General features: G+C 55.3%; 3 protein-coding genes and 1 long non-coding RNA gene across 12 annotated transcripts; 2 read left to right on the forward strand and 2 right to left on the reverse strand.

Annotated features, from left to right (window-relative positions):
• Positions 1-95: 95 nt before the first annotated feature.
• CREB3L4 (cAMP responsive element binding protein 3 like 4) lies at positions 96-5,311 on the reverse strand. Of its 4 annotated transcripts, none has more exons than XM_008264389.5 (10): positions 5,171-5,311; positions 4,663-4,840; positions 4,180-4,426; positions 3,934-4,055; positions 1,575-1,667; positions 1,351-1,457; positions 1,160-1,228; positions 963-1,047; positions 733-829; positions 96-560 (listed from the first exon to the last, which is right to left on the reverse strand). In XM_008264389.5, the coding sequence occupies exons 2-10, from the start codon at positions 4,834-4,836 to the stop codon at positions 367-369; spliced, it is 1,188 nt and encodes a 395-aa protein (XP_008262611.4). In that variant the 5' UTR covers positions 4,837-4,840; positions 5,171-5,311; the 3' UTR covers positions 96-366. The 4 variants fall into 4 exon arrangements, with proteins under 4 accessions (XP_008262611.4, XP_051713239.3, XP_051713240.3 ...); XM_051857279.3 differs by lacking the exon at positions 5,171-5,311 and adding an exon at positions 5,024-5,127; XM_051857280.3 differs by lacking the exon at positions 5,171-5,311 and adding an exon at positions 4,957-5,114 and having other exon boundaries at positions 4,663-4,769.
• A 4,795-nt stretch (positions 5,312-10,106) lies between these two features.
• Positions 10,107-14,551, forward strand: SLC39A1 (solute carrier family 39 member 1). The gene is made up of 4 exons (XM_002715483.6): positions 10,107-10,176; positions 10,913-11,140; positions 11,300-11,430; positions 12,939-14,551. Exons 2-4 carry the CDS (start codon positions 10,954-10,956, stop codon positions 13,593-13,595), a joined length of 975 nt encoding a protein of 324 aa, XP_002715529.1. The 5' UTR covers positions 10,107-10,176; positions 10,913-10,953; the 3' UTR covers positions 13,596-14,551.
• A 357-nt stretch (positions 14,552-14,908) lies between these two features.
• Positions 14,909-25,086, forward strand: CRTC2 (CREB regulated transcription coactivator 2). Of its 5 annotated transcripts, XM_051857268.3 has the most exons (14): positions 14,909-15,309; positions 18,294-18,395; positions 18,473-18,586; positions 19,121-19,185; positions 19,828-19,896; positions 20,063-20,166; positions 20,266-20,295; positions 20,467-20,531; positions 20,637-20,686; positions 20,803-21,047; positions 21,409-21,815; positions 23,042-23,314; positions 23,759-23,945; positions 24,441-25,086. In XM_051857268.3, the coding sequence occupies exons 1-14, from the start codon at positions 15,157-15,159 to the stop codon at positions 24,659-24,661; spliced, it is 2,085 nt and encodes a 694-aa protein (XP_051713228.1). In that variant the 5' UTR covers positions 14,909-15,156; the 3' UTR covers positions 24,662-25,086. The 5 variants fall into 5 exon arrangements, 3 of the variants coding, with proteins under 3 accessions (XP_051713228.1, XP_051713229.1, XP_089156043.1); XR_016210602.1 differs by lacking the exon at positions 21,409-21,815; XM_051857269.3 differs by lacking the exon at positions 19,828-19,896.
• On the reverse strand, positions 17,060-25,626 carry LOC149125506 (uncharacterized). 2 transcript variants are annotated; one of them, XR_016210605.1, is made up of 3 exons: positions 25,295-25,626; positions 22,730-22,919; positions 17,060-17,563 (listed from the first exon to the last, which is right to left on the reverse strand). It is a non-coding gene; the product is annotated as an uncharacterized LOC149125506 (long non-coding RNA). The 2 variants fall into 2 exon arrangements; XR_016210604.1 differs by lacking the exon at positions 25,295-25,626 and having other exon boundaries at positions 22,730-23,042.
• Position 25,627: the final 1 nt, after the last annotated feature.

Genomic DNA, 25,627 nt, shown 5'->3' on the forward strand with positions numbered 1-25,627 from the left:
GATTTGGTTTGGGACAGTCATGGGGACAGAAGGGAAAGGGGGTGGCAACTGAGGCCCCAGTCTACCAAGTACCCATCATCCCCCTCCTTCATGGCTGATTTAAAACTTTTGGTATGCACTTTTTTATTTCTTAGTCAAAACTCCTCTCTCCCCTCCACCCTATCCCTAAAGAAGAAACAAAATCACAGATACACCAGGAGAGTATTTGCAGTGCCCGTGGAAGAGGCTGACAGGCCTCAGGGTGCAGATGTCTCCCAGGTGTTACAAAGTGATTCCCACCCATGAGGGTAAAGCCACCTGAACTCCCGCGGAGCGCTGGGTGCCTCTTTGTGATTGGGAAGTGGACAGGGAAGGTCTTGGCCATGCTCACATCTCATCTGCATGCAGCACTGCTGTGGCACGCCCCCTGGGTCCCACCCTCCCTCCCATCTTCTCAAGCAGTGTCCTCGCAGAGTCGTTGGCACTCTTGGCTCCAGGTGGCTCCCTCAGCCTGGACTCTGTCACTGGGGTGTCCAGATTTTCTGTCATGTCCTTGTGGGTCAGGATATTTCGGGAAATCACTGTGAGGTGAAAGAAAAGGGACAGTAGTAGTAGCACTCTTGGGGGGGGGGGCCTAGACAGGACCTTCCTTCTGTTGCTTGACCACCGTGGAGAGCAGAGCTGTCCACTGCTGCCAGCCCCGGCCCTCAGCTGCATGGTTACCAGGGGTCACTCCCTGCCTTTGCCTCTCACCTCCATGAGCCTGGTAATCCTCAGGCCCAGCTTCTGGTAGGCCTTGAAAGGGGCTGAAGCTGGGCAGGATGATGAGAGCCAGGGAAAAAAGAAGTATCTGGAAGGAAACAAGAGGACACTTGGACTGTGGGGACCAGAAAGGGAAGGAGCAGGGAGCAGTTGGGGTTACTAGGGATGGTTGGGTAGTAGGGGTGTCGGCATGAGGTGGGGAGTAGACAGACTGATGTTACCACAACACAAGTGCTGGTCTGGGCAGCCTTGGTGGAGGTTTGAGCAATGAGTGTCTGCAGCTGGCGGAGCTGAGCCACCAAGGAGCTGGGGAAGGAGGAATGAAGAGTTAGCGTCTGGGGGCAGAGCCCAGAGTGCTGCCCTCGTGTGCCTGGCCTCCCTGCCCCGGTACCCACATCCGCATGATGGTTGGACTCACATGTTGTGCCTCTCTAGCTCCTGAACTTTTTTCTGTAGTTCCTGGTTCTGTGCAGAACAGGCTGCCACCCTAGGGAGTGCGGAGAAGTAGGCCGAGGCTGGGCAATCTGAGTGCCTTGCCTTGCCCGCCTTGGTGAGGAAGACGGCCCCCAAGTGTGGCCCCACAGGAAGCCAGAAATGCACCCCACGCACCTGCTCTCTAGGCCATCGATGTACTCTTTCTTCCGCCTCCGGCTGTCCTGAGCTGACTGCTTGTTCCGGATTTTCCTCCTGACTTTCTTGAGGACCCTCTCCTCTGCCTGGAGCCCCAGGATACCGTGTCAATTCTGGACCCTCAACCTCCCCCCAACCCCAGCTCTTCCCTGGAATCTGGGTTCCTCAAAGGCCTTGAAGGGGCCCCTTAGGAAAAGTGTTACCTTGGTGAGGGGCAGGTGAGAGGGCAAAGAAACCCCTTCCTGCCCCAGCAGCCGCTTCTCCTCATCTGTCAGGAACAGTGGTTGACATGGCAGCTGGGGTTTAGGAGAGGTGAGAGAATGGGGAGTCATCCCATTTCCAGTACCCAGGCGTCCCCTTGCTGCCTTCTGAGGAGTGGTTCCTGTTTGTACTGGGGAATCAATCCAGCCCAAGGTGAAGTGAGGGGCAGAGAACTGAATTCAGACAGGGGCCAATCAACAAGGCAAAGAAACCTGAGGCTGACAAGGGAAAGCAGTGGTTCTGTGCCCGTACACAGGACCTTGACCTGAGCCAGCTAGGGAGGGACTGTTCTGGTCCATGTCTCCCCAAACCTTGGAGCATCTGAGAGCACTTAGAAAGCTCATTCGGTGAGTGTGGGAGGCAGGCAAATGATTCACTTTCAGCCATCAACTTCCACTTGGCTGTGTGCTACCCAGGTGCCTGTGAATCCCTGGGGCCGCCCAAGGCAGTGGCCTGTTCTCTACAGTCTGAGCTCCACTTTCCAGACTGAGAATCTGGCCCCTTTCAGACAAGGATGTCCCCTGGATCAGCCAAGTGAGACGTGTGCAGCCTTGATGACATCCGGGTTCAACCAGAGCCCATTCACTGGGTAACCTGCCTTTGTCACTGGTGTTGCTGTCTTAAAGTTTTGCTTCATTTTGTAACTTCAGAAGAATTTGCTTTGGCTTTTGGCTATGCTATTTCCTATCTGCCTTTATCTGATGTTTCCTTCTTGTTCCTGTGTTTGCTTAGCGGAACTATCAAGAGGATCTCTTTAAATCCACCTTACCAAAATCCCTGAGAATGTAGCCCAGAGGGTTTTATCTAAAAATAGAACAAGGGGGTGGACAGCAGGTTAAGTGACACTGGCATGCCATATGTCCCAGCAGCTTCACTTCCGATCCAGCTCCCTGCTATTAGCTTGGGAAAAGTGGCAGAAGATGACCTAAGGCTGGCACCGCGGCTCACTAGGCTAATCCTCCGCCTTGTGGCGCCGGCACACCGGGTTCTAGTCCCGGTTGGGGCACCAGATTCTGTCCCAGTTGCCCCTCTTCCAGGCCAGCTCTCTGCTGTGGCCCGGGAGTGCAGTGGAGCATGGCCCAAGTGCTTGGGCCCTGCACCCCATGGGAGACCAGGAGAAGCACCTGGCTCCTGCCATCGGATCAGTGCGGTGCGCTGGCCGCAGCGCGCTGGCTGCGGCAGCCATTGGAGGGTGAACCAATGGCAAAGGAAGACCTTTCTCTCTCTCTCTCTCTCTCTCTCACTGTCCACTCTGCCTGTCAAAAAAAAAAAAAAAAAAAAAAAAAAGATTAAAAAAAAAAAAGAAGATGACCTAAGTGTTTGGGCCCCTGCACCCATATGGGAGACCCTGATGGAGTTCCTGGCTCCTGGTTTCAGCCAGGCCATTGAAGCCATCTGGGAAGTGAACCAGCATCTGGAAGATCTCTCTCTTTCTCTCTCTCTCTCCACCCCCCCATCATTGTAACTTCAAAATAAGTCTAAAAAAATAAAAATAGAACAAAATAACTAAAAAAGCAAACCCACAAACACTCACTGATGCTTCACTCAAGTTCGAAGCCTTGGACTTAAGGTTCCTCAGTCCAAGATTCTTTGGCTTCTGATCTCACTTTGAACCACAGCTTTGAAAGGAGGGTAAGGACCTGTTTCCTGCCTTTTACGCACAAAGAGTATTTTTCAGGGTAAAGGGAGGGACAGTGATGGAAGCACAGTGCACTTCTACCCTTCTATAAGAACCCGCCCAGCCAGCCTGGGGAAGGCCTCCCAGCATCCCATGCAGCACTGGTCCTGGCTACCCTGTAGCACTGGCCACTGGTATTTGCTACCTCACAATTGTTCAGTGGCAACACTGTTGCAGCTGCTTCTCCTCCCTCACCTGTATCCACAAACTAGGGATTCCCAGGCGGCCTGGGCCATATCTGTGCCAGCCCAAGGCCGAGACAATGGCTCTGCTGAACATGCAGGGCACACGAGGTCTCAGCTGTCTCTATAGCCCTGTCCCCAGATTCCCTTACCCTACCTCTCCATAACTGGGGGCCACCACCTTAGGCCAAGGTGTCTCTCTCTCTCATCTTTTGCTCCTCTTAAAGTTGTTCATTGGTCTTCAGGCCAGTAACACAACAGCTGAGGCACAGACCGATTTCCTCATCCGTTTCCGTTTCTCCAATTTGTGAGTATATACAAAGGATCTTCAAGAAGTCTATGGAAACTGGTATCCTCTTTTAGTTCCGTTTTTCTACAAACTGAAGTACCCTTAAGGGTGCGGATCAGAGAGCACTGGCTCCGGCCAACCCCAGGACTCACCAGGGTCTCAGGCAGCACGGGGGCTACGGTGCCTGCTCTCGGCAGGATGTGGGTCTGGGCATCCAAGGGCAGCTTGTTGACCATGCAGGCATCAGGTGCCATCAATGGTCGGCTCCACTGATCTGAGAGAGACAAGGAGAAGGCAGCAGGGCCTGGGTAGTGGCAGGGGCTGGGGAAGCCCCCTTTACTCCATGGCTAGGGCTGGCCCTGAAGGGTCACTGCCCCCTTCCCACAAAGAACACTGACCAAGCTGAATGGAGATGAGCCCTACGGTGGGTCCAGCTTCCCCCTGCATGCTCTCCAGGGCCCCTGCCTCATAGACAACCTCATAGAGGGCAGGAGAACTGGGTGCTTGAGGGGCAGGGGGGCTGTCTGAACCGCCGGGGTCCTCAGAAATGCCACTGTCGCTGCCAGGAGAGGCCTCTGAGCAGTACACCTCATTGGGATCGATGAAGATCCTCAGGCAGTCTTCAGGCTCGTTCTCCTGAAGGCCCTACAACAGGAGAGGGTATGTGTGTGTATGCATATAATCCTACCTGAAATCAGACCCAGATCCTTCATGCTTTAATTTCAGCCCTTGGCCTTTTTGAGCACGAGATAGTCACAACCCATGTCTATGTTGAAGTCTGTTTTCAGACGACTCCCCCCACTCGGGGCTGAATCCTCTTGGGGCTTCGTGTCCCGGAGTCCTGTGTCATCCCCACTCCCACTCCCACTCTTCACACTCACACAGCCATGGTCCCCGCCAGACTCCCAGCCTTGTGGGCCCTGCTCCTGCAGCCTGGTCCCTGGGGCCTCTGGGGGAGGACACTGGAGTCCCAGCTCCAGGTAGGAGCCTGTGGAGAAAATATCCTCTGGGGGCTCCAGCCAGGCGTCCAGCAGGTCAGGGGTGCCGAGGTCCATGCTTCTGTGGGACGGAGAGTCACGCACAGGGGGGATGATGGCTGCCCGCCACCCTCCAGTTCCGGGGCTCCTCCTTCTCTCTGCCAGTCTCCCCCTTGCTCATCTGCACAGCCCCCTCACCTGTCATCCGGGGAGCTCGCCTGCAGCGATAGCTCAGGCCGGGACCAACAAGCCCCCTGGGTATTACCTGTTCCGAAGAGCCCAGCCCTGCCAAGTCAGCCGAGCTGGCCGCCCGCCCCAAACGCGACACCTTTTCTTTCCTCCAGGATCTCGTATCCTGGTCCTGCCCACACAAACCCCGCCCCCAGCGGGACACCAGGAACGTGGATTGCACCTGGCCAGGAGCCAACGTAGGGGCGACGCATCTGTCAGTGAGGGGCTCTGAGGCCGAGCGTCCTCAAACGGAATTTGAGGAAAATGCCCCTAGCCCTTTCAGCCTCAGTTGCTGCGAGCTGTAGGACATCTTCCTGAGGATACGGTGTCCCCTCGGGGGAGTAGAGATGGCCGTGCCTGGGGCACAGGAAACTGGAACTCCAGCCATCACTTTTACGGAGTTGTAAAACAAAGGCAAAACGGATCAAAACCCCTTGCCCGGGGCTCAGCGAGACGTCCCCTCCCCCACCGCGTGGCGCTCTCCGGGGTTTTGAGGAACAGGGCATCGAGCCAATGGAATTACCCCCTCAAGGCCTGCTCTTCTGCAATTGGTCAGTTTACGCGTCAGCGGGGAGTCGGGCCAATGGGGCCGCAGCATTTATTTGTCCCGGGGGAATTGTGTTCGGAGGGACCGAAGGGCGGGGTAGGAACCAGAAAATTAATCGCTGGGAAGTTGGGGAAAAGTTCGGAGTCAGTGGGGAGGAGCGCCCTCTTTGGGGGTTTGCCTACCACGTGATTCTGAAGCTCAGGTTATCACCTGGCGGGGGCAGTAAATAACCGGCTGACCCGAGTCGGGCGACAAGCTGTGACTCCTCGGGCGGAAAGCTGCGGCCGGGTGGGTTTTCCGAGACGGACTCGCAGGCTCTGCGGCCGAGGGACAGCTACGCTGGCGCCTCCTGGCCGCTGCCCACGAACCGAGGCCCGCGCGTCAGAGAGCGCGGCGAGTTAGCAAAGCCTTTGCTTTTGGCTAGGGAACGTGATTGTTCGCGTGCAATCACCGGCACCTGCAATTGTATAGTTTACAGAATGTTTCCATAAACAGTGTTTTTGGTTTTTTTTTTTTTAATTTTTTTGATAGGCAGACAGTGAGAGAGAGAGAGAGAGAGAGAGAGAGAAAGGTCTTCCCTTGCCGTTGGTTCACCCTCCAATGGCCGCCGCTGCAGCCGGCGCACCGCGCTGATCCGATGGCAGGAGCCAGGATCCAGGTGCTTTTTCCTGGTCTCCCATGGGGTGCAGGGCCCAAGCACCTGGGCCATCCTCCACTGCACTCCCTGGCCATAGCAGAGAGCTGGCCTGGAAGAGGGGCAACCGGGACAGAATCCGGCGCCCCGACCGGGACTAGAACCCGGTGTGCCGGCGCCGCAAGGTGGAGGATTAGCCTATTGAGCCACAGCGCCGGCTCACATAAACAGTGTTTTTAAAAGATGTATTTATTTGAAAGGCAGAGCCACATAGAGAGACAGAGACAGCTTCCAAACGCTGGTTCACTCCCCAAATGGCTGCAATGGCCAGGAGCCAGGAGTTTCTTCTGGGTCTCCCACGCGGTTGCAGGGGCCCAAGGACTTGGGCCATCCTCAGCTGCTTTCCCAGGCGCATCAGCAGGGAGCTGGATCGGAAGTGGAGCAGCCAGAACTGGAACTGGTGCCCATATGGGATGCAGGCAGCTTTACCCCACTACATCACAGTGCTGGCCCCTAAACGATGTTTCTAATCCACAGCAGCTGGGAGGCACATAAAACCTGTAATATTTTGCTAATTTTACCAAAGAAGAGACAGGTTCACTACTACAAAGTACTAATTGCAAAATTCAGGATTTTTGGCCTGGATGTAGTGTCTGATGGTCCAGGGATTCACTTAAAATAATGGAGCTGTACTGATACAGGTGTTTTATTTCATTTACCTGCTTGTCCAATAGTACTTCAGATGAAGGATGGCTGGATGAGTGAAGTGGGAAGGTTTGGGATATGGATTCAGGATTCATACTGGTACTGATTATCCTCATGAAGACTTGAATTGGCTAAGAGTAAAGACAGGAAGAGAGTCTAATATTTACTGAGAAGATAATATGTCAGAATTTTCATGTTACTCATATAAGTCTACCAGCAACCCACAACTATGGAAGTTAATTTCTCTGTAAGTAGTTGATCCAAGTTTCATGTGCTTAAGTCCACGGTCTTCACACTGTGCTAAGCAGCCTTGCTTCCTCCAATAGTCCAAGTCTGTCTTCCCTACCCATTTCTTTGTGTCCTGTTCACGTGGCGAGGAGACAAAGCAGGCTTCCTGGATTGATGCAGACTTGTGAGGAGAGCAGAATCGTCCTTATGTTCTTCCTAGAGCAAGGAATGTGGTTAAATCCGCTTCAAAAGGCTTCCTGCAGGCCTTAGGTGCGGAGGTGATTAAGTGGCAAATACAGTCAGCAGTCAGCTTCTGCTGCGTTAACTTCCCTCTTCCCCTGATTCATCAAGCTCCGGGGAGGAAAAATGACTTGCCGGGAATCACACACCAAATTAAGGCAAAACTCAAGAGATCTAGAGTGTAACATGGTATCCATAATTAATACCCATATTAATAATATGCTTGAAATTGGTAATAGATTTTAAGTGTTCTCAACACAAATACATGATATATGTGAGTTAATGCATATGTTAATCAGGTTGATTAAGCCATTCTGCAATCTGTGTATATTTTTCAAAGCATCATTAACATTCACATTTTTCATCTGTGAATTTAAAAATAGAGAGTTATACACACACATAAATGTAGAGTTGTGACTAGAATTCAGGTGTTATGATTCATTGTTAATGTTACTGATTCCCAATGATCTTGAAAGCATAATTTACCAGAGATAAACCATAATATGCATAATATTCCCATGAGTAATCTGGAGCTTACTAGTAATTTTTATTTATATTTATTTATTTTATTTATTTTATTTTTTATTTATTTATTTTTTTTGACAGGCAGAGTGGACAGTGAGAGAGAGAGACAGAGAGAAAGGTCTTCCTTTGCCGTTGGTTCACCCTCCAATGGCCGCCGCGGCCGGCACGCTGCAGCCAGCGCACCGCGCTGATCCGATGGCAGGAGCCAGGAGCCAGGTGCTTTTCCTGGTCTCCCATGGGGTGCAGGGCCCAAGCACTTGGGCCATCCTCCACTGCACTCCCTGGCCACAGCAGAGAGCTGGCCTGGAAGAGGGGCAACCGGGACAGAATCCAGCGCCCCGACCGGGACTAGAACCCGGTGTGCTGGCGCCGCAAGGCGGAGGATTAGCCTAGTGAGCCACGGCGCCGGCCGTAATTTTTATTTTTAAAAAAATTTAAAAATTATTTAAAGATTTACTTATTTGCAAGACAGAGCAACAGAGAGAGAGAGAGCTCTTTCATCTACTGGTTCACTCCCCAAATGGCCAGCTCTGGGCCTGGCCAAAGCCAGGAGCCAGAAACTCCATCCTGGTCTCCCACCTGAATGGCAGGGGCCCAAAGACGTGGGCCATCTGCTGCTGCTTTCTAAGGCACATTAGCAGGAAGGCTGATTGGAAGCAGAGTAGCTGGGACTTGAACTGACTCTCTGATACTGGAAGCCAGCATTCCAAGAAGCAGCTTAACCCGCTACATCACAACGCTGACCCCAGTTGTTGGTAAATGATGATCATGTTTTACTTACAACCTGATCTTTAGGCAGAGTGGACAGTGAGAGAGAGAGAGACGGAGAGAAAGGTCTTCCTTTTTGCCATTGGTTCACCCTCCAATGGTCACCGCGGCCGGGGCACCACGCTGATCCGATGGCAAGAGCCAGGTGCTTCTCCTGGTCTCCCATGAATGTGCAGGGCCCAAGCACTTGGGCCATCCTCCACTGCACTCCCTGGCCACAGCAGAGAGCTGGCCTGGAAGAGGGGCAACCAGGACAGAATCCAGCGCCCCGACCGGGACTAGAACCCGGTGTGCTGGCGCCGCAAGGTGGAGGATTAGCCTAGTGAGCTGCGGTGCCGGCCACAACCTGATCTTAAGAGTCCTGTAGGTTCCTTTTCCCTAGTCCCTCTCTCTAGAAGTCTTCACATTCCCCCTTTACTTGAAGAACATTTCTGGAGCCTAGTTCCGGCCATCACTCTGCCCCTTATTTGGGGAATAAGGCTTTTTTTTTTCTTTGTAATCCATACTAGTCTGAACCTCCTCTAAAAACTTGTCCTATTTTTTTTGTACTTTGAGCATCCCATGAGGCTAGAAGGTGATTCTAAGAGCAAGGGCTGTGGGCTAAGAGGACCCCCGCTGAGGAAGCAGTGAAGGTCCCCATCTGAAAACACCTTGGTGCTTTCAAGGAACGGAAAACAGAAAGGAGGCCAGCGGGGTTGGAGGGAGAGGATTAAGAGTGCCAGCGCAGGCGGGAGAGTCTTGGCCAGACGCCTGCCGGCCTGGGGAGCACTGTAAGCTGGAGTATGCTGAGGGAAGCTCCTGTCTGCTTGGGGTTTCCACAACCCCTGAGCTGGCTGCCTCTTCTCTGCCCGCTCGGAGAGGCCAGGAGGCTGCCCAGAAGTCAGCTTCCGCCGCTGGGAGTCTAGAAGGGATGATTTGAGACAGAACGTCTGTCTCTTCCCAGTTCTCCCTAGCCCTTTTCCTCCTGGTGAGGGCTGGGAGCGAAGTCAGGCAAGGAAGTTCGTCTTAAGAAGGGAACTCTTTCCCTCAGTTGGCGCCATAGCAGGCACTGACCGGGTGTTAGAATCTTAAGAGATAAGATAAGGAGACTTGGGGCCAAGGCCAGCCAGGTATCCTCAGAAATGTGGGGCGGAAGACAGGAATGCGGCTCGGGGACGCGACCCCAGCCCTGTTCGCGGGGTTTCCAGCTCCGTCTCTTAGGAAAAACTCTGTATTTTCAAGGCCTGTGAGGACGGACCGGCTCCGGCCGGGAAGCCCTCCACGACCGAACCCCAGCTCGCAGCCCTCGATCCTCTGCCTGGTCCCCTCCCTCGCTTGTGCTCACTCGCCCCAAGTCGCTGGTTCCCCACCTCTCCTCCTCCCGGTGTCTGATTGGCTCGCTACTCACGTCATTCTGGGTGCCCCGCCCACTCGGCGCCGTCATTGGTCGCCGGGCGCGGGGACGCGGCGGCTGCGGGGGGAGGGGGCGGCGAGGTGGGGGCGGGAATTCCCGACTGGAGGCCGGAACCCAGCGGATACCATGTAGTGAGACCCTGGCGAGGTGAGTGCGGGCCCCCCGGGCGCGAGCGGGATCTGCCTCCCGGGCCTCCCGCGGCCTAGGAGTCCGAGTCCCCGCTCTCAACATTCTTCATCTCCGTCCCGCGACGCTGGCGGCCGCGCACCCCGCCTCCCAGAGCATGGACTTCCAGACACCGCCCTCAGTGCCGGCTCAGCCCGTCCCGGGCCCCCGGGGCCCCTAAAGCCCCTAGAGTCCCTGTCCTCCGGTCCTGGGCGCCGACGCCTCCGCCCGTGGCGTGGAGCTCGCTGTCTGCCTTTGCGGGGACGGCGCTGGGGCGGAGGGCGCGAGAGCCGCTTCCCTGCCGAGCTCTGCCTGTCCAGGCGCCCCACGGAGCTACCTGGGACTTCTCTCCGCAGTCTCCAGCCCTCTTCGCTTCACTCACTCCTTCCCGGCCTCTGCGTCGCTTAGGAGACGCCTCCCCACACCCGCCCACCCAGCGCCAGGTTCTATTTGGAGGCAGTCGCTAGCTCTTGGGGGACTCCTGGTGAAAGGGTAATGGGAGCCCCTCGCAGGCCTATCTGTACCTCCTTGCCCCCCCGTCCTGGCTTCGTAAAGTTATTAAGTAGCTTGGGAAAGATAAAGTCTGGAGGAAAAGAGGACAGTTCCTGGATGGGACGGAGGGCATGAGTCACCCCGAGATGGGGAAGGTCAGAAGGTGGCTTCTCTTTTCCTTGTGTGACCATCCCGCCAGCCACCCAGTCCAGTCTGATCTTCCTAGGTCCAAGAGTCGCTGGAGCCACCACCACCACCACCGCCGCCATGGGGCCCTGGGGAGAGCCCGAGCTCCTGGTGTGGCGCCCAGAGGCTGTGGCTTCGGCACCCCCAGTGCCCGTGGGGCTGGAGGTGAAGCTGGGGGCCCTGGTGCTGCTTCTGGTGCTCACCCTTCTGTGCAGCCTGGTGCCCATCTGCGTGCTGCGGCGGCCTGGAGCCAGCCACGAAGCCTCAGGTAGGCCACTCCTTTTCCCTGCTGCTGTGGGTGCTTGGGGACCCAGGGAGGTGACCTGAGGAGGCCTGGAAGGCAGGAGTAGCCATTGCTTGGGGTGTGGTCTTGGAGCCTGGACGGGGTTCCTTTGCTCATTCCCCTCCGTACTCCACTTTTGCTCAGCTTCCCGCCAGAAAGCCCTGAGCCTAGTGAGCTGCTTTGCGGGGGGCGTGTTTTTGGCCACCTGTCTCCTGGACCTGCTGCCTGACTACCTGGCTGCCATAGATGAGGCCCTGGCAGCCCTGCACGTGACGGTGAGCACTTACCTGCAGCGTGTGACCCTGTGTGTGGAGGTGTAGCACATCAAATACCTCTAGGAGAGCTGGTTCGTACAGATCTGTTCACCTTTCCTTCTGTGGCTGTGTAAAATGTAATCACATGCTCTTGGCATGTGATCCGATGCATTGTGTGGGTTTTTTTTTTTTAATTATTATTATTAGGGGGCATAACTTTCTGTGCTCCCTCCACCCAATATCCCTATCCCCCACCCCCAGAGGGTGTGAGAAGCCTTATGATCAGGCATGTAACTTACTCTGTGAGTTTCTCAGATCCAGCTGCCAGTAAATTAACAGTGCTCCAGGAATCATTTTCATTCTCTTGCCACTTTCCTGGAGGGCCCCGCAGGCTTGGGAAGGGCAGGAGACAATTTCCAGGTGCTGGGTGTTGTGGCTCTAAAGGGTTTTAGCTCAAGGAAGTGGGATGTGGGGAACAACCAAGTCCCAGGCATAGGAAAGGCCGCATTATAGGAAAAACTGAGACAGTGGGGTCGTGGTGCAGAGAAGTCACCCTGTGCTCCTTCCCTCTTCCCTAAGATTGAGGAAGTGACATTGCATATAATCCTCTGCAAGTCTGTGACTCAGTGCCCTGTGTCTCTGTGTATAAACCTGAATGTCCCAGCAGCAGTATGAAATTCTTGTGTTTAAGCATCTGGGGAGCTGGACCAACATGTGAATTTTACTATGTCTCCCTATGACACTTTGTGTATGTCTACATCAGTGACCTTAACCTGGGAGTGGTTTTGCCCCACAAGTAACATTTGGTAGTGTCTGGAAATGTTTTTGGTTGTCATACCTGTGGGGAAAGCCATCTTTTTTTTTTTTTAATTATTTATTTGAAAGTTACACAGAAAGGGAAGATTTATGTTCACCTGCTGGTGCATTCCCCAAGATGACTGCAACACCTAGGGCTGGGTCAGGCTGAAGCCAGGAGCTTCATCCGGGTCTCCCACATGGGTGCAGGGGCCCAAGCACTTGGACCATCTGCCACTGCTTTCCCAGGCCATTGGTAGGGAGCTGGATCCGAAGTGGAGCAGCTGGGATGTGAACTGGCGCCCATGTGGTATGCCAGCGTTGCAGGCAGCGGCTTTGCTACCTTACCCCTTTGCCCACTGCGCCACCACACCAGCCTCCCAAGTCATTGTTCTTGGTACCCGTATTTGATGGGTAGATGTTGGAGAAGCTGCTAAACAGCCTGCAGTTGCACAGCACAGCTCCCGTGTTAAATATCTGCTCCAGAATGTTAGTAGTGCCAAAGTTGAGAAACTGGTCTCCATGGGACACTGGGAGTGACTCCCTGTCTAGGTGATTGTGTATTATTCTGTGTTCGTGTCACCAAGTAACTCGGTCTTGGTGTGACTGCAGATGGCCCTGTGTCTATGTGGGACCCCAGCTCTGTGTCACTGGGCCTCCACCAGTCAACATCTGATTCCTCCTGTCTATCTTGTCCTGTGTCCTGAACTCCTTCTTGCTCCTTCTGCCTACAGCTCCAGTTCCCCTTACAAGAGTTCATCTTGGCCATGGGCTTCTTCCTGGTCCTGGTGATGGAACAGATCACACTGGCCTACAAGGAGCAGTCGGGGCCACCGCCTCGGGAGGAAACAAGGGCTCTGCTGGGAACAGTGAATGGTGGGCCACAGCATTGGCACGATGGGCCAGGGGTCCCACAGGCACATGGAGCCCCGGCGGCCCCCTCAGCCCTGCGTGCCTGTGTACTGGTCTTCTCCCTGGCCCTGCACTCAGTGTTCGAGGGGTTGGCGGTGGGGCTGCAGCGGGACCGCGCTCGGGCCATGGAGCTGTGCCTGGCTTTGCTGCTCCACAAGGGTATCCTGGCTGTTAGCTTGTCTCTACGGCTGCTGCAGAGCAACCTGCGAGTGCAGGTGGTGGCTGGCTGTGGGATCCTCTTCTCATGCATGACACCTCTAGGCATTGGGCTGGGTGCAGCTCTGGCAGAGTTGGCTGGACCTCTGCACCAGCTGGCCCAGTCTGTGCTGGAGGGCATGGCAGCGGGCACCTTCCTCTACATCACCTTCCTGGAAATCTTGCCTCAGGAGCTGGCCACTTCTGAGCAGAGGATCCTCAAGGTCATTCTGCTCCTAGCAGGCTTTGCTCTGCTCACTGGCCTGCTCTTCATTCAGATCTAGGAGGCGTCAAGAGAGGGGCAGGGGAGGCTGGTCAGCAGGTGCCCCTGCCCTCCCTCCCCTCCCCCAGTATGTGGGGAGGGAGGTGCTGAGGACCAAAGAGTTCTCTGGGAGGTAGGGTTGGAGGCTTTGGGATATCTCGTTCAATGAAATGAGAAGGCAGTGGGGCAAAGGCTGGCCCAAGAAGCGAGACAGTTAAGTCACTAGAGAGATGATCAGAGGACACTGACTGGTCAGGGACTATGGATAGGGACAGACTGACACTAGGAAAGCCAGAGGTAGGCACCCCGCTGCTATGGGGTAAGCAGATGGGGAGGACATGGACCCAGAGTCAGTGCCCTGTTGGTTTTAGCCCATTTCAACTTCAGCACCTGCCACTTGAAGTGGGCCCCTCATACTTCCCTAATCTTGTACTCAAATAAGTTTCCCTCTTCCCTTCTCCCAGGGGATTAGTGCCAAATGGTCTCTCCTTACCAGTTTTGGTACCTTCTAGGGCATCTCCAGTTCTGCCCACTCCTCTATTTCTAAAGTGCCAAATAGCTTCCCTCCCTCTTTCTCAAAGCACAGTGATGTGGCAGTGAGCCCTGACCAGCGCCTCCGTGGAGGGGTTCTGCTTTCTTTTGGTCCCAGATCCTTGGGGGAGGTAGAGGGCAGAAATGTTTGCTGGGCTGTGGGTCAGGGGACTGTTGGAGAGCTGGGGCCACCTACCACTGCTGCACCTTAGGAATATGGAACATGGACATGGTGCCCCAGGCACAAATGATAAACACTGAGCTACCAATTTTTTTTTTTTAAATATATATATATATACCGGAGGAGCCCAAGTGGGTAGGCAGATTCCTACCTACCAGGGTTATTTTTGGGGAGGGAGGACTATGCATAGGGCTGTATTCTCTAGAATCTATTTTACTAACTGACCTGTTTTGGGATATGTTACCCAAATAAAAAATGTTTATACATCTGTGCTGTATTCGATTCGTTTGTCTTGGGAAAGGGATTAGTGTGTGGCTGCTTGAGAGGACCTGCGTCCCAGATGTTTACAGGTGTTTAAGATACTTGCTCTCAGTGTTTTCACTCTGGCCCCAATAGTCCCCTTCCCTGAAGATGACCAGGTTTTTTCTCCTTTGTCTCTTACTTGGCCCCTCCCTGTCTCCACCCCTTCCATTCCCTTCTTTTCCTTTCCTTTCTCTTCCCTTTCCTCTCCTTAATCCTGTGCTCCGGACTAATTGAGAACTACGTTTCCCAGCTTGCTCCGCGCAGGGAGTAGCCAAGTGGGTGGAGCAAGGTCCCCAATTCCCGGAGTCGACAAGGCTACTGGGAAATGGTGTCCGTTTCCTCTCCGTGCTGCGTAACTGGGGGGGTGTGAAGGAGTCACGTAAACAAACTACAATTCCCGGCGGGCCCTGCGCGCAGCAGGTCAGGACTAGGCTGGGGCCGGGTTCGCGGTGCTAGCTGAGGCGGCGGCGGCGGCGGCGGCGGCTACGGCTGGAGGAGCCGGGCCGGAGCCCGCGGCAAAGGCCGCGGCTTGTACTGGGAAGGTGGCGGGGAGGGACGGGAGAGGAAGATGGCGACGTCAGGGGCGAACGGGCCCGGCTCGGCCACCACCTCGGCTTCCAATCCGCGCAAGTTTAGTGAGAAGATTGCGCTGCAGAAGCAGCGTCAGGCCGAGGAGACGGCGGCCTTCGAGGAGGTGATGATGGACATCGGCTCCACCCGGGTGAGGGGCCGCGCTGGGGAGCGGGAGCGGAGTGGAGTAGTTCCCGAGCGGAGGTCGGAGAGGCGGGGCGGAGGCGGGAGCCGTAGCCGAGGAGGTGGCACGGGCAGCGGGCGCCGCCGTCTGGGAAGCGTGAGGTTGAGGGCCGACGGGCAGGAAGACGGATTTTGCGGGAAGAGTCGGAAACACTGGAGAGGTTGGGGGAGTGGGATTGCGAGGGGGCCAGTACGTGAGGCAGGAGTGGGCGGAGAGTGGTCGCCCGAAATCTGGCGGAAGGAGGAGGTGAGTGGTCCTTGTGCATCCCTGACGGAGTTCCCTAGGGGACTCTTCCGAGGCATCTCGGGAGGATGGTCGGCTTGCTAATCTGGCTCCTTTGAGTTTGTAATCCCCACGGACTCCTCTCCTGCCCTGCTGTGCCACTCTTGGCGCTTTGGTACCTCCAGGAAAAGGCCCCTTGAGTGGTGTGAACGCGCACTGCTGGGTACGGTGGGGCAGGAAGTCCCCTCCTGCGTCCCGTCCCTTTGCTTCCTTTTTCAAATACTTCTTGTGGTTTCCTGATGTGAAGGAAGGTGAGGTCCATCGCTCACAGACTGCTGCCTGGTGTTCTGGCCTTGGAGGCGACTAGAGCTTTGAATCCCAGAAACAGGTTGCGTGGAGCCGGATGACTTGCTGAGCCTCCTAGGGCAGTGGCTGACTGTAGGTCAGCTTATGGGGTACCTTGGAGGGTCCTCCATGTGCAGGGGCTATTCGTTCCTTAGGCGTTCCAGAAAACTTTGCCAGGCTGCCACTGAAGCCCCCGCCTTGATTTCTTGCTTCCCAGGGCTGGACGTCTGAAGAAGCAAGGGTTGGGGATTTGTCCTACTGGCATGCAGTCCTAATTTAGGGACATATCAAAACAGCAGGTGAGGAGAGTGCAGGGGTCCTTCATTGCAGAGAGCTGGAAGGAATTTAATGGGAGATGGTGGAGCATAAATAACACACTTCAAGGCTTTTTCTGTGATTACATCAGCCTATGACTGTGACTTTGATTGTATTTTTGTGTGTGTTTCCCTTGGGTGTGTTTGGGTTTTTGTGTGTTTTTTCCTCTTTGTGTCTCTTGGGACCATGTGCCCTAGTTTGTGGGAGTCAGAACAGAGAAAGTTAGGTGGCGAAGCAAACAGAGTGTATGTGTGTGCATGCACAAGCATAACCCATCCTCACTACCATGAGGATTGTGGTCTAACTGTTGGCTGCTCCCCGTTAAGAGATTTGATCATAGTGGGGACAGACACAAGATGGGAGACAGGCTGGTCTCTGGTTGACAGTTCAGGCCCTGCCCTCTGGACTGGGATTCCAGCAGAGGCCGGGTAGGATCCTAGGGCTTATGTGTGCAAACAGAGAAAAGCTGTGAGAAACCCAAAGCACAGGCTTCTGTCTTTGTGGTGCCTCAGTCTATCAAAAGACCCCCTCTGCCCTCCATGCCTCTGCCACACGGAAAAGTCTAGTGGACACACATAGCCAAGGCCTGGGGACCCCAGATTCTAGAGTGAGAAATAAGAGACCTGGAGCTCAGCTTGTTATCTGGCCAGCTGCGAGAGCCCACTTGAGACAGATATGGCCATGGGGTCCTGTGTTGCTGACAGGCTGGCATTGCTGTATCTATCAAAAGTGGTCTTGGAGTGACCCCGAGGTCAGCATTTCTGACATCCTGGAACAGAAGGGCATTTCTTGCGTTGGCTTATATACAGCAGTGCAACCCCGGAAGCTCTTAGAATTTACTTCTCCATAGCCCTGGGTCTTTTTATTTGGCTGGTGGCAGTGGCCGAGACTTGGCAGTGGATACTCAGCTCTCACAGGGGCATATGAGATCTCTAGGCAGACTACACTCATGCCAGGCCGAGGGTTGAGGGACCTCACCCCTGTATCAGATGTATCTCCCCAAAGCAGAGATGAGGCCGGGGAGATGACGAGTCTTGGCTGGAGTGGTCTGTTGCTCCTTCTCCGACTTCCTTTCGCCAGGTTTCCCTGCCAAGTCAGGATCTTAGGAGTCAGTGGAAGTGTGCCTTTTGGTTTTGGCACTGTTTTCTGGCTAGGAGGGCCATCATCCCTTGGCTAGTCCAGTTCTGGAGGTACAAGCTGTGTAGCCTTCCTGAGGCTGGGCAAGTGACTGAGCCCAGGAGCCCGTGCTCTCCGGAGTGGGAAGGAAAGAGGCTGGCAGTAATGACTCTGATATCCACCTGTGGCCTCGCTCTTCTCTTCCAATTAGTCCTGAACGCATCTGGAGAGGAAAGCAGAGGTGCATAATAGACACCCCTCCCTGTGATTAGCCTGGAGCTCCTGACAGCCCCTCAGGGACTCTGCTTATACTGACTCCAAGTGAGGCAGGCCCAGCACAGTGCCAGGCGCTGCCCGAGAGTAGCACAATCCTCCAGGAGGGCGGCCTGCACAGGGCTGGAGTGGATTGGGGGGTCTTTTTCTGACAAATTTCTTCTTTTTCTAAAATAAAGGCTATTTATTTGAAAGGCAGAGTGACAGAGAGGGAAAGACACACACACACATACACGTGCACACACATACACATGCACACACATACACCCAGGCACATGCGTGCATACATGTGCACCCACCTACACACAAACGCAGATCTTCCATCTGCTGATTTACTCCCCAAATGACCTCAACAGCCAGGGTTGGGCCAGGCCAAAGCCAGGAGCTCCATCCAGGCCCCCTGCTTGGGTGGCGGGGACTTGAGGACTTGAGCCATTGTCTGCTGCCTTCTCAGGCACACTAGCGTGAAAGTGGATCAGAAATGCCATAGCCAGGACTTGAACCAGGCACTCCAGTACAGGATGCTGGTGTCCCAAGTGGTCGCTTAACCCACTGCCCCACAGTGCCTGCCCCATCTGGCAGATTTCTTTAAAACAGCAGCAGCACATCCTGGTGACAAGGATGGCCTAAGGGGACAGTGCTCCGTTCCATGACATTGCCATTTGTTCCCCACGTCTCAGTTACAGGCCCAGAAACTGCGACTGGCATACACCAGGAGCTCCCATTATGGTGGTTCTCTGCCCAATGTTAACCAGATTGGCTGTGGCCTGGCCGAGTTCCAGGTGAGTGGACACTGGCCAGGGAGGAGCGGAGGCTCTTAGGCCGCTTCCCCTGCTGATTCACCTGTCCCTTTCGGCAGAGCCCCCTCCACTCGCCTTTGGATTCATCTCGGAATACTCGGCACCACGGGCTGGTGGAGCGGGTGCAGAGAGATCCTAGAAGAATGGTGTCCCCACTCCGCCGATACCCCCGCCACATATCCTTCCCAGTTTGAGGGGTCTGGAGGATGATGGGATGTGGTTCCCCGGGGACTCAGGTAGGAGAGGGCTGTAAGTGCTGTCCAGGCCCATCCTTTTCAGAAGCGCTCCCTGAGAAGGCCGCAGCCCATTGTTGTCACACAGCTGCATGTGTGACTGTGACCGGAACCACTGCTCCTCAGACTGTGCTGCTCTGACTGACCTCACTGCAGCCTCCTCTGTGCCAGAGGCAGAGCTCCCTGAGAAGTCTCCTTCCAAAGGAGGCGCAGTCCCTCCTCCTTCATTTCTGTTCTTGGCTTCCAGCCTCACACCCACAGACTGACCTCCTTCAAGCCCTGCGCAGACAGTCTTTTGTATTTTCCAGCCAAACTGAAGACCGATTCTATTCTTCACCTCCATTCTTTGGCCCCACTGTTGCCCATTGTAGCTGAGGAGGAAGGTGTGAGTTTCCTGAGACAACTCATCTCTGCCTCCGTTACTCTCTCATCTGGTCTCGTCCCTCTCCACTTTTTCCCTTAACGGGTGCTGTTCACATTGACAGCTCTCCCTACAGTCCTGCCTACTTATCTCCTCCCCCAGAGTCCAGCTGGCGAAGGTGAGTGTCCAGCGCAGGCGGAATCTCCTACCCACTTGCCGACATGTCCTTGGAGGGACCTTGGGTTGGGGCCCGGCTTAGTGGGCTAGGGTTTCAGCAGTACCTCCTTCCACAGCAGCAGGGCTGGGAGGGGTGGGGGCAGGTAGAGTAGGTGGGTCAGAGTCCAGTCTTGGCCATGTTGACATGAGTGGCCAAGCCTCACCGTCCAGTCAGAGTAGGACCAATAGGAACTGTAGTCAGGCTGGTGTGTGTGTGTGTTTAAGGGGCAAGGGAGAATGGCGAGGTGGCAGTTGAAAATGGCTGCCTTCTGTCAAGGGTGGATCCCAGGTCCTTGGACACTCTGAGATTATTGAACCCCTCCTTTTTGTCCATCTCACCCTTAGGACTTACACCCAGCAGAGTAGCCAAGCTCCAAGATTCCCTATTCAGCTTATTTTAGGAGAGAGGAGTTGAGAAGTTTCCAGATCTCTTAGGTTGACCAGGGGCAGAGCCTCATGGGTTACAGGTATCGGAAGAACCAGAAACAGTGAGGCATGATCCTGGTCTCCTTCCACCTTGGCTGCCCCACATTTTCCAAGCTGGTGCCCACCTTCTCGTCCATTACCAACCTTTCTCCTTCTCATGACTGTTTTTCCACCCCAGGACGATGCCCTGGGGCAATTTCCCGGCAGAGAAGGGGCAGTTGTTTCGACTCCCATCTGCACTTAACAGGTGATGGCCCTTGCCTTCTTTAGGCCAAGTCTCTCATTTGCAGTTGTGGGGCCCTACCCATCACTCCCATCCTGCTCTCGCCCAGCTAGTGTTTCTCCCTTCTGGGCAGGGCATGGGACCCAGCAAGACTGTCATGGGTGCCAGCTCATCTCTGCTCCCTCCACAGGACAAGCTCTGACTCTGCCCTGCACACAAGCGTAATGAATCCCAGCCCCCAGGACACCTACCCAGCCCCCACGCCTCCCAGTGTCCTGCCTAGCCGCCGTGGGGGTAAGTGGTCATGTCCCAGGGTTGGGAGTAGCCTGAAGCTTTTGTTTGAAACAGGTAGGCAAGTGGGCCCTGGAACTGACTCCACTGCGTCCCTTGCAGGTTTCCTGGATGGTGAAATGGACTCCAAAGGTATGTGTTCCTCACCACTGTTGGGTACTGAGTGCCAAAGAATTTCTGGGCTGGTGTTGGGGACTTTGTGCAGGTTGAGGGAGCAGGATTCCCTTGCACCTGCCTCTGCTTCCTTTCCTGCCTTCCTGGCTCCTTCTCCAGCCCTGCCATCACTAGTCTTTCTCTTTCAAGTCCCTGCTATTGAGGAGAATTTGCTGGACGACAAGCATTTGCTGAAGCCATGGGATGCTAAGAAGGTGGGTGTGGGCCCCTGGGTGTCAGCCCTTCCCCTGCAGGGAGCAGAGCTCCCAGTGTTCCCACTGAGCACTGCCTCATTTCCACATTCTCCCTTCTCTCCTCAGCTGTCCTCGTCCTCCTCCCGGCCTCGGTCCTGTGAAGTCCCTGGAATTAAGTAAGTGGCCTCTGAGGCTAGCGGAAGAGCGGGGGGAGATGTGGGAGACTGATGTCTGCTCTCCCCGACCACTGCCTCCCTCCCGTTTACATCTTCCTTTTTCTCTCCTTCCCCAGCATCTTTCCGTCTCCTGACCAGCCTGCCAATGTGCCTGTTCTCCCACCTGCCATGAACACGGGGGGCTCCCTACCTGACCTCACCAACCTGCACTTTCCCCCACCGCTGCCCACCCCCCTGGACCCTGAGGAGACAGCCTATCCCAGCCTGAGTGGGGGCAACAGTACCTCCAATTTGACTCACACCATGACCCACCTGGGCATCAGTGGGGGCCTGGGCCTGGGCCCTGGCTATGATGCACCAGGTGAGTGGCATCCTGCAACAACGTGCCCACCAGGTGCTGCCTGGCTGGAGGGACAGAGGGGAGGGAGTCTTGGACTGGGGTCCTCCTGTGACTGCCCATACCAGCCCAGCCAGCCTCACACACCAGCATTCCCTCACTGCAGTTTTCAATCATTGAGGACTGGTAGGTATGGCTCTTCCTGGAAAGAAGATGGAGAGCAGCCCCTAGGTGGGCAGTCCCAATCTCAACTGTCAGGGACAGCGTAGGGAGGACATTGTGTTGCCACCTCCATAGTCTGGTCATTGCTACTCATCCTGGGCGGAAAGGGCCCCAATTCCCATCAGTAATATTGGCATCTCTGGTTTTTTGTCTGTGCCTGCAGGACTTCATTCACCTCTCAGCCACCCATCCCTGCAGTCCTCCCTAAGCAATCCCAACCTCCAGGCCTCCCTGAGCAGTCCTCAGCCCCAGCTCCAGGGCTCCCACAGTCACCCTTCACTGCCTGCCTCCTCCTTGGCCCACCATGCACTGCCCACCACCTCCCTGAGCCACCCCTCACTCAGTGCCCCAGCCCTTTCATCCTCTTCTTCTTCCTCCTCCACTTCATCTCCCGTCCTGGGTGCCCCCCTGTACCCAGCTTCTACCCCTGGGGCCTCCCCCCGCCACCGCCGAGTGCCCCTCAGCCCCCTGAGTTTGCCCGCGGGCCCAGCCGACGCCAGAAGGTCCCAACAGCAGCTGCCCAAACAGTTTTCGCCAACAATGTCACCCACCTTGTCTTCCATCACTCAGGTATGCGTGGCTGCCTTCCCTACATGTCTGTCTCCCTTCCCCCATCTCTTCTCCTACCTCCTGTACCCTTGTCTCACCCACCCTTTCCACTCCTCTGTCCTCTGCCTCCATCTTGTCTCCTCTTGGCTTAGGAATGTGAACCCTGGGGCTAAGCGTTTTGGTTTCAAATTCTGCCTCTGCCTCCTGTTGCAGTCTCTTTGGATGAATAATCCAAGGACCGTGAGCCTCAGTGGCCTCCTTTATAAAACAGGGGTGTTTTTGGAAGGATCACATGAAGTAACAGCCGTGAGGCACCTGGTGCCAGGCTTAGCCCAGGCATACGCTCGGCAAAGAGTAGCTTCTCCTTGCCCCTCTCCCTTCTTCATTCCTGTCCTTGTTTTCTTGGCTTGTTTGCCCTGCCTCTCTCCTGGCCCATCCTCTCTGCTCATTTCCCTTGCTTTCATGGAATTCTGTCAGAGACTCCCAGATCACGGAGTGCAGTCCCTTCTTCACTGGGCAGATGTGGGCGTGGGGGTCCACAGGGGAAGCGCCTCCCCAAGTTTACTCCCAGGTTAGGCAGGGTTGGGGCCAGACCTGAGAACTCTTACTTTAGTGCTGAGATGTTCCCTTCGGCCCTCCTTTCCTGTCCTCTCTGTGTTTTACTATCTCTGCCCCCTTTTCTCTCACCCTAGTGTTCTTTTCCCACTCCTCTGCCCTACTTTCTCCTCCTCCTCCATTGCTGCTCCCTGGAATGTGTGTTCTGTGTTCCATCTTTACACAGGCCCCCTCTGCCACAGGGGAGACAGACAGGCCAGCAAGCACTCTGCTCTCAAAGCCTGCAGTGGGCTTAACCGCCCTCTCTCCTTTCCTGCTTTTCCCTCCTTCCTCTCCCACTCCCTCCGGCCTCTTGCAGGCTTTAGAACAGCAGCTCTCACCTCCATTGTGGTGCTGTCAGTCACTTGTGAGATGTGTCACCAGCACTCCACTACTACCAGTAGTTGAAGTATCAGGGTTTAGGGATGATTGACTTCTGGAGTAACTTCAAAATTACCCTGTGTTCGCCTCGCTCGGTCACTTTCCTTCTGATGTGCACTTCGGAGTCACTGCACCTGACCCAACAAATGCCTGTGGAATATTGTCATGTTTGTGCTGAGGACAGTTGCAGCTTAAAGAGAGTGGGAAGCCCCAAGACATCTTGGGGGCACACTGAGGGATAAACTACCCCCCTTTTCATTGCTTCATTTCAGGGCGTCCCCCTGGATACCAGTAAACTGCCCACTGACCAGCGACTGCCCCCATATACATATAGTCCTCCAAGTCTGGTTCTGCCCACCCAGACACCCACCCCCAAACCTCTGCAGCAGCCAGGAGGGCTGTCCTCTCAGGCCTGCTCAGTGCAGTCTTTAGGCGGGCAGCCGCCAGGCCGGCAGCCACATTATGGGACACTGTACCCACCTGGATCCGCTGGGCACATGCAGCAGCCTTGCCACCGGCCGATGAGTGATTTCAGCCTGAGGAACGTGAGTACTCAGGTCCCGCCTCAGAAGCAGGGGAGGAGCGGGTGGGGGTGGTATCTCTAGTACACTCTAAATTGGGAGACCTAGGTTGTGGGGTCCCCATCCCCCCAGGTGACATAGCATTGCCAGCTTGGGGCTCCTCTCTTCCTGCATTTGACCCCCTACTCCTGCCCCTCTGTTTCTGCTCAGCCTTCTCTTTGATGACCACTGCCTTGACCCGCTCCTGGCATGCGTGCTTTGGCCCAGCAGGTACGGTGCCCACACCTACTTTTGGGCCCCGTGCTCGCTTCTGTTGCTCTGCTTGCTGCCACCTCCCTCTGTCTTTGTCTTTGTCCCTGGGCGGATAGAGATTGATGGGCAAAGGGGATGTGAGCAGGGTCAGGCAGGCGCGGGCAGGAGCACCCGTGCTGAAGCCTGCTTCGTCAAGGTCTGCCTGTGTGTCCACAGCTGGAGCAGTTCAGCATGGAGAGCCCATCAACCAGCCTGGCGCTGGATCCCCCTGGCTTTTCCGAAGGGCCTGGATTTTTAGGGGGTGAGGGGCCAATGAGCGGCTCCCAGGACCCCCATACCCTCAACCACCAGAACCTGACCCACTGTTCCCGCCATGGCTCAGGACCTAACATCATCCTCACGGGTGAGGGGGCAGTGGTGATGCTGGGGGTTGGAAGGAGGGAGTAAAACACCCACTGGGCCGGCGCCGCGGCTCACTAGGCTAATCCTCCGCCTAGCGGCGCCGGCACACCGGGTTCTAGTCCCGGTCGGGGCGCCGGATTCTGTCCCGGTTGCCCCTCTTCCAGGCCAGCCCTCTGCTGTGGCCAGGGAGTGCAGTGGAGGATGGCCCAGGTGCTTGGGCCCTGCACCCCATGGGAGACCAGGAAAAGCACCTGGCTCCTGGCTCCTGCCATCGGATCAGCGCGGTGCGCCGGCCGCAGCGCGCCGGCTGCGGCGGCCATTGGAGGGTGAACCAACGGCAAAGGAAGACCTTTCTCTCTGTCTCTCTCTCTCACTGTCCACTCTGCCTGTCAAAAAAAAAAAAAAAAAAAAAAAACACCCACTGATGCAGTACAAGACTGACGGGTGTCGAGAGTTTCCGAGGCACGGGGGCCTCACCCACCTTTTCCACCCACAGGAGACTCCTCGCCAGGGTTCTCTAAGGAAATCGCAGCAGCCCTGGCTGGAGTACCTGGCTTTGAGGTGTCGGCAGCTGGGTTGGAGCTGGGGCTGGGGCTAGAAGATGAGCTGCGCATGGAGCCACTGGGCCTGGAAGGTCTAAACATGCTGAGTGACCCCTGCGCCTTGCTGCCTGATCCTGCTGTGGAGGATTCGTTCCGCAGTGACCGGCTGCAGTGAGGGACCTCACCACCATCCTCCTTCTTGGCCCTGCCCCCCATCACTGTCCCTTTCCTCCCTTTCCCCTGGCCAGTAGAGACTCTCTGTCCCCCCAGATCCTCTTTCTAATATGAATGAAGGATCCCAGGAATGAGAAAAGCAAGGGGTTTGTCCGGGTGGCCCCTGAATTCTGCACAGTGGGTGGGCCTAGGGGAGTTCAAGGGAGGGCCTAAAGCACTTGTAACTTTGAACCGTCTGTCTGGAGGTCAGAGCCTGTTGGAAAGCAGGGAGTAGAGGGAGCCCCGGAGGCAGGGCTTGTCCAGTTGCCTAGGGGTGGGCAGTGCCAGCCCCTCCTAACTACTCTTCCCCTTGCAATGGAGGAGAGAGCCAGAATGGATATTATTTTTTATTAAATATTATATGTTAATAAAAAAATTCTTATCAAACGGATGGTGTGGTTGCTACTGTTTGGGGTGTGGCTGGGAATCTAGGGGGCTCTTGGCCACAGGACCTTTTATCTTTTATGCTTTTTGCATCTTCTAAGCACTGTCATGCATTGTGGAGGGTCCCCCCCACCGAATGTGTGCCCTGCAATGGACACCGGGGCCCGAGACAACGGATGTAGGCTTGCTTCTGGGCAGCAGGAAGTCTCACCTCACGTGCCCTCCTGTTTGTCTAGGGCACTGCTACATCAGTGAACAGGGGCTCTTGACTGGCCAGACAAGTTACTCCTCTTCCTCAGCCTGGAGCTTGGCAGTGAGAAGGTAGCTGCTGGCTGAGCTCAGAGGTTTGATGTTTCCGGTAGAATGACCCCAGCTCTCCTGGGGGTAGCTGGTTGGCCTCACTGCTTAGGCTTCCAAGAAGAAGGTATTTAACGAGCCCGCATTCCAGAGTTCCGGAAGGCCTCAGCAGGCTCCCTTTTCTTTGGAGTCCATTAAGCCTGGAGGACTTAGACAAGCCCCTAAAAAAAAAAAAAAAAAAAAAGAC

This window comes from Oryctolagus cuniculus, chromosome 7, assembly GCF_051225735.1.
Source record: "Oryctolagus cuniculus isolate XC-2025 breed Fujian yellow rabbit chromosome 7, ASM5122573v1, whole genome shotgun sequence".
Lineage (NCBI taxonomy): Eukaryota > Metazoa > Chordata > Mammalia > Lagomorpha > Leporidae > Oryctolagus > Oryctolagus cuniculus.